This window comes from Lutra lutra, chromosome 1 (assembly GCF_902655055.1).
Source record: "Lutra lutra chromosome 1, mLutLut1.2, whole genome shotgun sequence".
In the NCBI taxonomy this organism is placed as follows: Eukaryota; Metazoa; Chordata; class Mammalia; order Carnivora; family Mustelidae; genus Lutra; species Lutra lutra.
Window position 1 is genome coordinate 76833808 of NC_062278.1, and position 13612 is coordinate 76847419.

General features: G+C 38.0%; 1 protein-coding gene across 7 annotated transcripts in view; it reads left to right on the plus strand.

Annotated features, from left to right (window-relative positions):
- RNF13 (ring finger protein 13) overlaps nucleotides 1-13612 on the plus strand; it is a 163451-nt gene that overhangs the window by 104629 nt on the left and 45210 nt on the right. For all 7 annotated transcript variants that reach the window (XM_047727676.1, XM_047727667.1, XM_047727686.1 and 4 more), the window contains one exon: nucleotides 9003-9108. In XM_047727676.1, coding sequence (XP_047583632.1) covers nucleotides 9003-9108 — 106 coding nt within the window. The remainder of the gene's footprint in view (nucleotides 1-9002; nucleotides 9109-13612) is intronic.

Here is a 13612-nt window from a genome sequence, read left to right on the forward strand (position 1 = left end):
AAGAGAGCTTGAAGTCCGGATTGTGATGCCACCACTTTGGCTTTCTTTTTCAATATTCCTTTGGCTATTCGAGGTCTTTTCTGGTTCCATATAAATTTTAGGATTATTTGTTCCATTTCTTTGAAAAAAATGGATGGTACTTTGATAGGAATTGCATTAAATGTGTAGATTGCTTTAGGTAGCATAGACATTTTCACAATATTTATTCTTCCAATCCAGGAGCATGGAACATTTTTCCATTTCTTTGTGTCTTCCTCAATTTCTTTCATGAGTACTTTATAGTTTTCTGTGTATAGATTCTTAGTCTCTTTGGTTAGGTTTATTCCTAGGTATCTTATAGTTTTGGGTGCAATTGTAAATGGGATGGACTCCTTAATTTCTCTTTCTTCTGTCTTGTTGTTGGTGTAGAGAAATGCAACTGATTTCTGTGCATTGATTTTATATCCTGACACTTGACTGAATTCCTGTACAAGTTCTAGCAGTTTTGGAGTGGAGTCTTTTGGGTTTTCCACATATAGTATCATATCATCTGCAAAGAGTGATAGTTTGACTTCTTCTTTGCCGATTTGGATGCCTTTAATTTCCTTTTGTTGTCTGATTGCTGAGGCTAGGACTTCTAGTACTATGTTGAATAGCAGTGGTGATAACGGACATCCCTGCCGTGTTCCTGACCTTAGTGGAAAAGCTTTCAGTTTTTCTCCATTGAGAATGATATTTGCGGTGGGTTTTTCATAGATGGCTTTGATAATATTGAGGTATGTGCCCTCTATCCCTACACTTTGAAGAGTTTTGATCAGGAAGGGATGCTGTACTTTGTCAAATGCTTTTTCAGCATCTATGGAGAGTATCATATGGTTCTTGTTCTTTCTTTTATTAATGTGTTGTATCACATTGATTGATTTGCGGATGTTGAACCAACCTTGCAGCCCTGGAATAAATCCCACTTGGTCGTGGTGAATAATCCTTTCAATGTACTGTTGAATCCTATTGGCTAGTATTTTGGCGAGAATTTTTGCATCTGTGTTCATCAAGGATATTGGTCTGTAGTTCTCTTTTTTGATGGGATCCTTGTCTGGTTTTGGGATCAAGGTGATGCTGACCTCATAAAATGAGTTTGGAAGTTTTCCTTCCATTTCTATTTTTTGGAACAGTTTCAGGAGAATAGGAATTAGTTCTTCTTTAAATGTTTGGTAGAATTCCCCCGGGAAGCCATCTGGCCCTGGGCTTTTGTTTGTTTGGAGATTTTTGATGACTGTTTCAATCTCCTTACTGCTTATGGGTCTGTTGAGGCTTTCTATTTCTTCCTGGTTCAGTTGTGGTAGTTTATATGTCTCTAGGAATGCATCCATTTCTTCCAGATTGTCAAATTTGTTGGCGTAGAGTTGCTTATAGTATGTTCTTATAATTGTCTGTATTTCTTTGGTGTTCGTTGTGATCTCTCCTCTTTCATTCATGATTTTATTTATTTGGGTCCTCTCTCTTTTCTTTTTGATAAGTCTGGCCAGGGGTTTATCAATCTTATTAATTCTTTCAAAGAACCAGCTCCTAGTTTCGTTGATTTGTTCTATTGTTTTTTTGGTTTCTATTTCATTGATTTCTGCTCTGATCTTTATGATTTCTCTTCTCCTGCTGGGTTTAGGGTTTCTTTCTTGTTCTTTCTCCAGCTCCTTTAGGTGTAGGGTTAGGTTGTGTACCTGAGACCTTTCTTGTTTCTTGAGAAAGGCTTGTACTGCTATATATTTTCCTCTCAGGACTGCCTTTGTTGTGTCCCACAGATTTTGAACCATTGTGTTTTCATTATCATTTGTTTCCATGATTTTTTTCAATTCTTCTTTAATTTCCTGGTTGACCCATTCATTCTTTAGAAGGATGCTGTTTAGTCTCCATGTATTTGGGTTCTTTCCAAATTTCCTCTTGTGATTGAGTTCTAGCTTCAGAGCATTGTGGTCTGAAAATATGCAGGGAATGATTCCAATCTTTTGATAACGGTTGAGACCTGATTTAGGACTAAGAATGTGATCTATTCTGGAGAATGTTCCATGTGCACTAGAGAAGAATGTGTATTCTGTTGCTTTGGGATGAAAAGTTCTGAATATATCTGTGATGTCCATCTGGTCCAGTGTGTCATTTAAGGCCTTTATTTCCTTGTTGATCTTTTGCTTGGATGATCTGTCCATTTCAGTGAGGGGAGTGTTAAAATCCCCTACTATGATTGTATTCTTGTCGATGTGTTTCTTTGATTTTGTTATTAATTGGTTTATATAGTTGGCTGCTCCCACGTTAGGGGCATAGATATTTAAAATTATTAGATCTTCTTGTTGGACAGTTCTTTTGAGTATGATATAGTGTCCTTCCTCATCTCTTATTATAGTCTTTGGCTTAAAATCTAATTGATATATAAGGATTGCCACTCCTGCTTTCTTCTGATGTCCATTAGCATGGTAAATTCTTTTCCACCCCCCCACTTTAAACCTGGAGGTGTCTTCGGGTTTAAGATGAGTTTCTTGTAGGCAACATATAGATGGGTTTTGTTTTTTTATCCATTCTGATACCCTGTGTCTTTTGATTGGGGCATTTAGCCCATTAACATTCAGGGTAAGTTTTGAGAGATATGAATTTAGTGCCATTGTATTGCCTGTAAGGTGACTGTTATTGTATATTGTCTCTGTTTCTTTCTGATCTACTACTTTTAGGGTCTCTCTTTGCTTAGAGGACCCCTTTCAATATTTCCTGTAGAGCTGGTTTGGTATTTGCAAATTCTTTCAGTTTTTGTTTGTCCTGGAAGCTTTTATTTTTTTAATTAATTAATTAATTTATTTATTTTTTAAAGATTTTATTTATTTATTTGACAGAGAGAGATCACAAGTAGGCAGAGAGGCAGGCAGAGAGAGAGGAAGGGAAGCAGGCTTCCTGCCGAGCAGAGAGCCCGATGTGGGGCTCGATCCCAGGACCCTGAGATCATGACCCGAGCCGAAGGCAGTGGCTTAACCCACTGAGCCACCCAGGCGCCCCTGTCCTGGAAGTTTTTAATCTCTCCTTCTATTTTCAATGATAGCCTAGCTGGATATAGTATTATTGGCTGCATGTTTTTCTCATTTAGTACTCTGAATATATCATGCCAGCTCTTTCTGGCCTGCCAGGTCTCTGTGGATAAGTCTGCTGCCAATCTAATACTTTTATCATTGTACGTTACAGACTTCTTTTCCCTGGCTGCTTTCAGGATCTTCTCTTTGTCACTAAGACTTGTCAATTTTACTATTAGGTGACGGGGTGTGGACCTATTCTTATTGATCTTGAGGGGGCTTCTCTGAACCTCCTGGATTTTGATGCTTGTTCCCTTTGCCATATTGGGGAAATTCTCTCCAATAATTCTCTCCAATATACCTTCTGCTCCCCTCTCTGTTTCCTCTTCTTCTGGAATCCCAATTATTCTAATGTTGTTTCGTCTTATGGTGTCACTTATCTCTCGAATTCTCCCCTCGTGATCCAGTAGCTGTTTGTTCCTCTTTTGCTCAGCTTCTTTATTCTCTGTCATTTGGTCTTCTATATCGCTAATTCTTTCTTCTGCCTCATTTATCCTAGCCGTCAGAGCCTCCATTTTTGTTTGCACCTCATTAATAGCTTTTTTGATTTCAACTTGGTTAGCTTTTAGTTCTTCTATTTCTCCAGAAAGGGCTTTTATATCTCCCGAGAGGGTTTCTCTAATATCTTCCATGCCTTTTTCGAGCCCGGCTAGAACCTTGAGAATAGTCATTCTGAACTCTGGATCTGACATATTACCAATGTCTGTATTGATTAGGTCCCTAGCCTTTGGTACTGCCTCTTGTTCTTTTTTTTGTGGTGAATTTTTCCGCCTTGTCATTTTGTCCAGATAAGAGTATATGAAGGAGCAAGTAAAATACTAAAAGGGTGGCAACAACCCCAGGAAAATATGCTTTAGCCAAATCAGAAGAGATCCCAAATCGTGGAGGGGGAGAAAGGGGATAAAAAGAGGCTCAGAAAGAAAGAAAAAAAAAAATTAAAAAAAGAAAACCAATAAAGAAAAAGTATAAAAAGGAAAAATATATATATATATATATATATATATATATATATATATTAGATAAACTAGTTAAAAAATGTTAAAAAAGAAAAGGGTAAAAGTTAAAAAAATTTAGCAGAAGAAGAAAAAAAAATTGAAAAAGAAAAGAAAAAAAAAATTTAACTGCAAGGCTAAAGAATCATGGGGAGAAAGCCATGAGTTCCGTGCTTTGCTTTCTCCTCCTCTGGAATTCCGCCGCCCTCCTTGGTATTGAAACTACACTCCTTGGTAGGTGAACTTGGTCCTGGCTGGGTTTCTTGCTGATCTTCTGGGGGAGGGGCCTGTTGTAGTGATTCTCAAGTGTCTTTGCCCCAGGCGGAGTTGTACCGCCCTTACCCGGGGCCGGGCTGAGTAATCCGCTGGGGTTTGCTGGGTTCGCTTTCGGGAACTTTTGTTCCCTGAGCGCTTTCCGTAGAGTTCTGGAAGACCGGAATGAAGATGGCGGCCTCCCGGTCTCCAGCCCCGAGGAGCCGAGGGCCCGGGGCCCCACTCCTCAGTGCGCCCTCAGAGAACAGCGCCCAATGACTCCCGTCACCCTGGCCTCCGGCCGTGCTCCTAGCTGACCGAGCCTGCGACCGGTTCAAGGTAACCCGGAGCTGAGAGTCACTCCTCGGCTCTGTCTCTGTAGCCGGCTTCCCCGTTCTAATACCTGTGAGCTCTGCGACACTCAGCCACCCCCGATCCTTCTGTGACCCTGCGGGACCTGAGGCCACGCTGACCCCGCCTGAGCTTCACCCTGGTTAAGCCTCTGGAGCGATGTCCCTCAGCGGAACAGACTTTTAAAAGTCCCGATTTTGTGCTCCATTGCTCCGCCACTCGCCGGGAGCCAGCCCCTCCCGCCGAGCCAGCTCCTCCCCCCGTGGTCTATCTTCCCGTCGCTTTGGATTCACTTCTCCGCCAGTCCTACCTTGCAGAAAGTGGTTGATTTTCTGTTTCTAGAGTTGCTGTTCTTCTTCTCTTCGATCTCCCGATCTCCCGTTGGATTTGTAGGTGTTTGTAATCTTTAGATAAGCTATCTAGCTGATCTCCCGCTACCTGAAGTAGTCTCAGCCTGCTACTTCTCCGCCATCTTGACTCCTTCCTTAAAAATAAAATCTTAAAAAAGGGGGGATCTGTCTGAGTGGGTCAATCAATTAAGTGTCTAACTCTTGATTTCGGCTCTGGTGGCAATCTCATGGTCCTGGGATCAAACTGCCTTGGGCTCAAGGCTCAGTGGGGAGTCTGCTTGGGATTCTCTCTCTTCCCCTTCATCTGCCCCTCGCTTGTGCACTTGCTCCCACTTTCAAATAAATAAATAAATCTAAAAAAAAAACCCCTGGTATAAACAATTCCTGCCCTTCATTTACTGTTTTTCAAAATGATTTCGTTCACTAGCATCTTCCAAAGATGATTTATATGTATATTCAAAGTATCATAATGAATTCATGAGTTAAAACTCACTGAATATGCTTCAGCCCATTGCAGTTATTCTCTTTATTGATGTTCACATTTTCCAATTTCAGACTTCCAAGTTTAATCCAAATGTCTTTTAATGTAAATCTGGAGCTTTTGACTGCTCCTTATTTTCTGTATGACAAGATGTTCCAGGCCCATTTTGTTCTTTTCCTCCCCCTGACTTGGAACCTGCCGTTTTTTTTCAAGGAGCCTCTGTTTCCTTTTAATTGAATATGGTATTTAGAGACTGAGGGGTGATCATTGCTCCTTGGTTTGTCATTATTTCTAGGGCTTTTCAGTGCATAAATCTAAGACATATATGTGCTTTTTGTTTTTATTATACAAGGTAAGGTTTTCAGGTAAAATAGTGTGTTTTAAAGATACAAAAAATCATGAGCGCATGCTGTTGCTTCTAACCTAAATTCAGGACTGAAGGTTTTTTGCTCTACTTCATTAATTTTACACCTGTATTTTATTTTTCTGTGCTCAAAGACACCAAAGTAATTGTTTTCTTTTTTAATTGCACAATACATATATAACAGAACAATACCAACACTACTGGCATTTGTGAAAAAACAGTTCTATCTTTGTTTAAGGTATATCATAATAAGGATCTAAAACCAAATTACCATGTTTTAAAGACATGTAAAATAATTCTGTATGCTGATGCTGTCAACTGGAAGCACAGGCCTATTTGATTCATGTTGCTTTTAGATTTTAGGGATTGCTTTTTTACCCTCATTGTGACTTTTATGATTTTGTATAAACTTAAAATCAACAAAACACAGTGCATATTCAGAGAAGTCCAGCTTCTAAGTATCATCTGCTTTGTCCATTGTTCCCATCCTAACCTTTTAAGTAGCAATTTTAAAGTTTATTGGGGCGCCTGAGTGGCTCAGTTGGTTAAGCATCTGCCTTCGGCTCAGGTCATGATCCCAGGGTCCTGGGATTGAGTTCCACATTGGGCTCCTTGCTCAGTGGGGAATATGCTCCTCTTTCTGCCCCTTCCCGTGCTTTTGCGCGCTCTCACGCGCTCGCTTGCTCTCTCTCTCTCTCTCTCTCTGTCAAATAAATAAATAAAATCTTCTAAAAAATAGGACATAACAAACACTAGATTTAGAACCCACTAGCACAGTGCTTACAAAAAAATTCTGGAATTGATTGCATTTCTGTGGTTACACATATATAGGAAGTGTTCACAAGTTTTTTAATTTCAGGGCGCCTGGGTGGCTCAGTGGGTTAAAGTCTCTGCCTTCAGCTCAGGTCATGATCTCACGGTCCTGGGATTGAGCCCTGCATCGGGCTCTCTGCTCAGCAGGGAGCCTGCCTCCCCCTCTCTCTCTGCCTGCCTCTCTGCCTACTTGTGATCTCTGTCTGTCAAATAAATAAAATCTTTAAAAAAAAAAGTTTTTTAAATTTCTAGTTCCCTGGGTCTTCCTGCTTTGTTCTTTAGCTCCTTCTCACCTGGCAGTTCTGTTCATTTCTGAGCAACCCTTTGGCTTATCTCATAGGACAGGGTTTATTTGTTTATCTCATCCAAGCCACATCCACATTAGAAAGTTGTTAACATAAAAGGAGAAGAAGAATACCCATATGAGAGATGTAAAGTTTGCTATTGCTGAGATACTTATATTCTATAATGAGTTGAATATAGATAAGCAGTAGTCTGGCTTTTAACCCCTGACAATGTTAATTTATAGCTGGTTGGTAGGATAGGGTAGGGAGGTTGCAGAAGACTCGCATCATATGCAAATGTTCTACTTAAAAGTGGCACCACTGTTACTGTCTCAGCACTGGCTCATATGGTTTCAGAAGATTTGTATCAAGCATAGGGGCATTACTTCCAGACCTGACCTCATGCTGGAAGAGATGGCATACATTACAGTGGCCCAGGCCTGCTGCTTTTCTTTTTTCACCCTGATCAGTCGTTTTAGTATTTTATGTAAAGCTACAAAAACACATGTAAATCTTTTGTCATCCCCTATTCTGCTCAAAGCGATTGAAATAAAAAGCTCCTTTTACTCTAGCGTTCTTAGCATTTTTGGGAAAATATTTAAATTATTGGGAAATTCCTTATATTATCTTTATTTGTTTTTGTATTTGGTAAAGCTTGATAGAGCTCCATGCACATGAATATAATAAATAATGGAAAGAAGACTTAAAAATTGCTTAATTTGATTTCATGTTATTTTTCTTAAGTACTATGGTGTTCTAAACATCTCTATGTGGGGGAAGGAGTTGGCCCGTTTTTATTTCCCTTTTATTGAGAATTTTTGTTTTGCATTTAACCCTTGTGTTATGAAGTAGCAGGCTTCACTGCCTAAAAATCACCTAGAAGTGGGTTACAATGTAGTGTTACCAGCACTATACTAGTTGAGTAGCACCTGAGTACAATGGAGAAAGCAGTCCTATCACCATTATACAAGCGTTTCCCTAGACTGAATATGTTTTCTAATGCAGGATTTTGCAGCCATGTAAAATTTGCTCACACAACAAAAATAGTGTGCCTATTTTTTTTTTTTTTTAAGATTTTATCTGTGAGCGAACATAAGCAGGATCAGAGGCAGTGGGAGAAGCAGACTCCCCACTGAGTAGGGAGCCCCATGTGGGGGCTCATTCCTAGGATTCCAGGATCATGACCTGAGCCAAAGGCAGACACTTAACTGACTAAAATATCCAGGCACCCCAGTAATGTGCCTGTTCTGATCATAGTTTCATTTTATGAGTCCCTGTCAATTTCTTTTATTGTAATTCCACCATAAGCAATAACATGGTTAATAACAAAGGGGATTAAGGCAGGTAGCCTTACTCCATCCCTTTCGCACAAGACACACTTTTTTTTTTTTTTTAAAGCTTTTTCCAGTCAAGCAATGGGGAGGGTAGAGAATAGGGAGGAGGCTACAACTCCTTTTAATTCCCTTATCAGTTTTTTATTCCATATCTCACAGATTAATGTAGAGTACAGGGGCTATGTCCATTGTACCTGGTATAAGAAGTTCATGTAAAGCATAGGGAAGAGGGAGGATATTTTTGATAATAGTAGCTTCAGAGCTTTACCATAGGAGGAGCTGATGGATAATAATTTGACTGGGATGAGGGGTTTCTTTGACAAGATACCCAAGGTACTACCATTGTTTAAATTGCTGATTTTGCCCATAAAATATGCAGAATTTTGCCCAGGTTACTAAATTCAGTAAATAACATGTTTCGGGGATGGACACAGTAATTATTACTGGCTGATTTCCTGTACCCAGTCTAAAAGCTTCCTTAATTATGTAAGCAAGTTATTTTGGTAAATATGTAGAAGAAAAAAAATGGAGAATATATCTCTTAAAGTATTGGAAATGATATATTAGAAGATGAGATGTGTTTAGTGGATTGAATTTTAATATCTAAATGCCTTTTAAGCAATACTTTTGTTTTTAATTAACATTGTAATTTGGCAACTCTTAATATTTCTCAATTACTGATTTTTGTTTTCTTCTAGGGGCCACATTATCTTAGTTCCAGAATTTAGTCTTCCTCTGGAATACTATCTAATCCCCTTCCTGATCATAGTGGGCATCTGTCTCATCTTGATAGTCATTTTCATGGTAGGTAAATCAATGTTAAATATATTTTTTAAAATAGTGTGGATGGTTCTAAAAAACATTGTATTGAGTGAGAGGAGACTTACATAAAGGTACATATTGTATGAGTCCATTTATATGATTGGGTCTAGAAAAGGTGAAGATAATCAGGGTAGAAAAATCAGAACAGTGATTACTTCTAGGGGTGCTAGGAAGAGGGGGTGAGGGATTTACTGAGAAGGGTATGAGGGAACTTTTGGGGGGGTAAGTCATATTCTGTATCTTGACAGAGGTTGCACAAACGTCTGTACACTTAAATTTTTTGCATGTCTTTGTATATAAATTTTACCTAAGGAAAAAAAATATTGTAAAAGAAATACTGATCTCTAACTAATGGTATATATGCTTAAGTATTTGGGGAGACATATATTGATGATCTGCAACTTACTTTGAAATGCATTATAAAAACAATGAGAGAAAGAGGTGTTTTTGGGGTGCCTGGGTGACTCAGTTGGTTTAGCGGCTGCCTTTGGCTCAGGTCATGATACCAGAGTTCTGGGATCGAGCCCTGCTCAGCAGAGGGCCTACTTCTCCCTCTGACTCTGCTTGCCACTCTCTATCTCTCTGTCAAATAAATAAATAAAATCTTAAAAAGAAAAAAAAAGGAGGTGTTTTGATGGGTAAATAGAGGGATGGAAAGGTGATTAAAAGTGTAGTACAATGTTAATTGTGGAATCTAGGTGATGGGTATATGGGTATTATAAAATTTCTTCAATTCTTCTCTGTATTTGAAAGTTTTCATATCAAAATGTAAAGAATACTATGAGTGCTGAGGTTAAAAGTGATGACATATTATCTAAAACAGTGGTTACCACAGTATGGTCCCGGGACTCTTAATGAGACTGTGAAGTCAGAATTATTTTCATAATAATGCGAAGATATTATTTGCCTTTGTCACTCTCAGTCTCTCAGTGTTTAAAGTGGAAGTTTCTAAAAACTATATGATTTGTGATATAAAAAAAAATTGAAGACAGAAGCAGAGAAGAGAAGACTTCTGTATTAAGATAGATACTAAAAGAGAATTGCAGGGGCACCCTGGGTGGCTCAGTCAGTTAAACGTCTGCCTTCAACTCAGGTCATGATCCCAGGATCCTGGGATCGAGCCCAGTCGGACTCCCTGTTCAGTGGGGAGCCTGCTTCTCCCCCTTCTTGTGTTCTCTCTCTCAACTTAATAAATCTTCTAAAAAATTTTTAAAAAAATTTTAAAAAATAGAATTGCCACCCTATAAAACAATCCCAGGAGTCTCACTTTATTTATTTATTTTATTTTATTTTTTTAAAGATTTTATTTATTTGACAGAGAGAGATCACAAGTGGGCAGAGAGGCAAGCAGAGAGAGAGAGAGAGAGGAGGAAGCAGGCTCCCTGCAGAGCAGAGAGCCCGATGTGGGACTCGATCCCAGGACCCTGAGATCATGACCTGAGCTGAAGGTAGAGGCTCAACCCACTGAGCCACCCAGGTGCCCCTCATTTTATTTTTTATAAAGAATATTTATAATATTCAATCAATTTATTATTATATGGACATTACAGGTTAGAGATTAAATGTCATCTTTGGAATGTTCAATCTTTCTGTGATGCTGTGGTATTTCTTTTCATTTATTTAGATCTTCTATATGCATCTGTTTAATAATTTTTTTCTGTAAACATTTTGCATGTCTTTTGTTAGACTTTTTTTTTTTAAAGATTGTATTTATTTATTAGAGAGCATAAGCAGGCGGGAGGCGTAGAGGGAGAAGCAGACTCCCCACGGAGCAGGGAACCCGATGTGGGACTCCATCCTTGGACCCGGGATCATGACCTGGGCCGAAGGCAGATGCTTAACCGATTGAGCTACATAGGTGCCCCTTTTTTGTTAGACTTTTGAAATTTCATTTTCTAAGTGGTGTTATTAGAATATAAGAACATTATGGATTTTTTAAAAGCAAACTCTTAATTTTTGAATAATGTTAATATTCACAAAAAAATTTCAAAAAAGAGTGTTCTTGTAAATTCCTCATCTAGTTTCCCCACTTTAGATTATCGTGGTCCATTTGTCAAAACTAAGAAACTAACATTGGTACATTATTAGTAATTGAACTTCAGACTTTGTATAGATTTCTTGACTTTTTTCATTAATGTTGTCTTCCTGTTCCAGGATTCCAAATAAAAACTATTTTATTTAGTTAGTATGTCTTCCCAGGCTCCTCTTTTCTCTGATAGTCTGTCAGTCTCAGTCTCTCTGTGTTATCCATAACCTCGACAGTCTTGAGGAGTTGTGGCCAGGTATCCTGTAGAATGTCCCTCAATCTGATGTTTTTCTTATGATTACATTGTGTTATAGGTTTCTTGGGGGAAAAAGTTTTTAAAAACAGAGGTGAAGTGCCCTTCTTATGTCATGGGGTACATGATATCTGCATAACATCACTAATGGTATTAACATTCATTCCTTGGTTAAGCCAGGTTTCTCCACTATAAAGTTAATATTTTTCTCTTTTTCTATTCTTACTTTGGCACTTGTATAGCACCCCTAAAACTGAGGAGGGCCAAGCAAGATCTAGAGTGGGGAGTAGGAGAGAGTATCTATATATTATTTGGCATTCTTTCGTGAAAAAGATGTATCTCTTCTTGGCATTCATTTATTCCATCATTTATATTAATATGTACTCCTGTATATTTTATACCTTGGTTTATAATCCAATGCCATTTTATTTATGTTCAGATTTTGACCTTTGGCCATGGAGAGCTCTGTCAAGCTGGGTCATGTGTCCCTTTCATTTGATCCATCCTTTAGTTTTTCTAAGCACTTCTTTAGTATCTGGTACTATAAGAAGCTTCAGATTCATCTTATATTTTCTTGCTCCACCCCTATAATTAGACATTTCTCCAAGGAGCCCTGGTTTCTTTTATTGAAGAGTTATATTTAGAAACCAAGATTTAGACACTGGACATCATTTTTATATATTAGTCTTATATCTACAAACTTGCTGAATTCTACTCTGGTAATTTGAACTTATTGAGTCCCTTAGGTTTTTAGTGTAGAAAAAAGAATAGAAAGAATAACAAAAAAATACCCTTGGCAGAGTAGGAGTAGATGTAAATACCCTTAAATCAATAAAGATTATTGACTGAAAACTAAAAATGAACATCATTAAATGGTTAATTTATTAGAAGACTTCTTGAAAGTCAGAAACAACAAAAAATGCTACTTATTGTTGAACCTCCTATTTAACATTATGCTGTCTTTTCTGGTAAACTGAGAAAAAAAGACTGTATAAGGATTAGAAATAAAAATTTTCTTTTTCCTTATTTAATGATGAATGGGTGCTGAATTATATATCTTTTAACTGTTTTAATGATCATTGTTTTTTTTTCTCTTTTACTCTATGTGGGATTACATTATTTTGTAAATTTTAAAAATCCTTGTATTTGATTATCATGTATAAATTTTGTCTTTACATTTTGGATTACTCTGATTTCTAATATGGATCATTTAGTTCTACACTTGTACATAGATGCAAAAATCCAAAATAAAATATTAGCATTCTGAATGTCCAGGTAAGGGAAAGTTTTAGTATTATGGGACCAGAATAATCTTTTTTTTTTTAATGGAATTATTTCGTTTTGTTTTTTTAGGGAGGGAGGGAGATAGGATTGAGAGAGGAGGGGGAGAGGGAGAGACCCTTAAGCCAACTCCATACCCAGCAGGGCTCAATCTCGCAACCCTGAGATCATAACCTGAGCCGAAATCAAGAGTTGGATGTTAACTTACTGAGCCACCTAGGCACTCCTAGAATAGTCTTCGCATCAAACTGGACAATCCATTAGCACATGGAGCAGGTGCTGTAGAAAACAGTGTGACAAGTCCTCAAAAAATTAAGTTATCATATCCAACAACTCCACTTTGGGTATATAACCAAAAGATTTGAAGACCGAGTTGGACAGATATTTGTACACCTTTGTTCATAATAGCATTATTTCCAATACCCAAAGGTGGAAGCAACCAAATTGTCCATCAATGCATGAACAAAATGGGTTTTCAGATAAACAAAATGTGGTATAGACATACAATGGAATGTTAGCTTCAAAAAGGAAGGGGATTCTAATACATGTACAATGTGGATGAACCTTAAAGACATATTCACTTGAAAAAAGCTAGTCATGAAAGAACCAGTACTGTACGATTTTATTTATATGGGATATCTAGAGTAGTCAGATTCAGAGACAGAAAGTAGAATGGTAGTTGCCAGGGGCTGTAGGGAGGTAGGGTAGGGAATTACTGTTCAATGAGTACGGGGTTTCAGTTTTGCAAGATGAAAAGAGTTTTATGGATATATGGCAGTGATGGTAGCACAGTAATGTGAATGTACTTAATGCCACAGAACCGTACACTTAAAAATGGTTAAGATAGTAAGTTTAATGTTATTTTACCATACAGTTGACCTTTGAGCAACATGGGTTTGAACTGCATTGGGTCCACTTAAAAACAG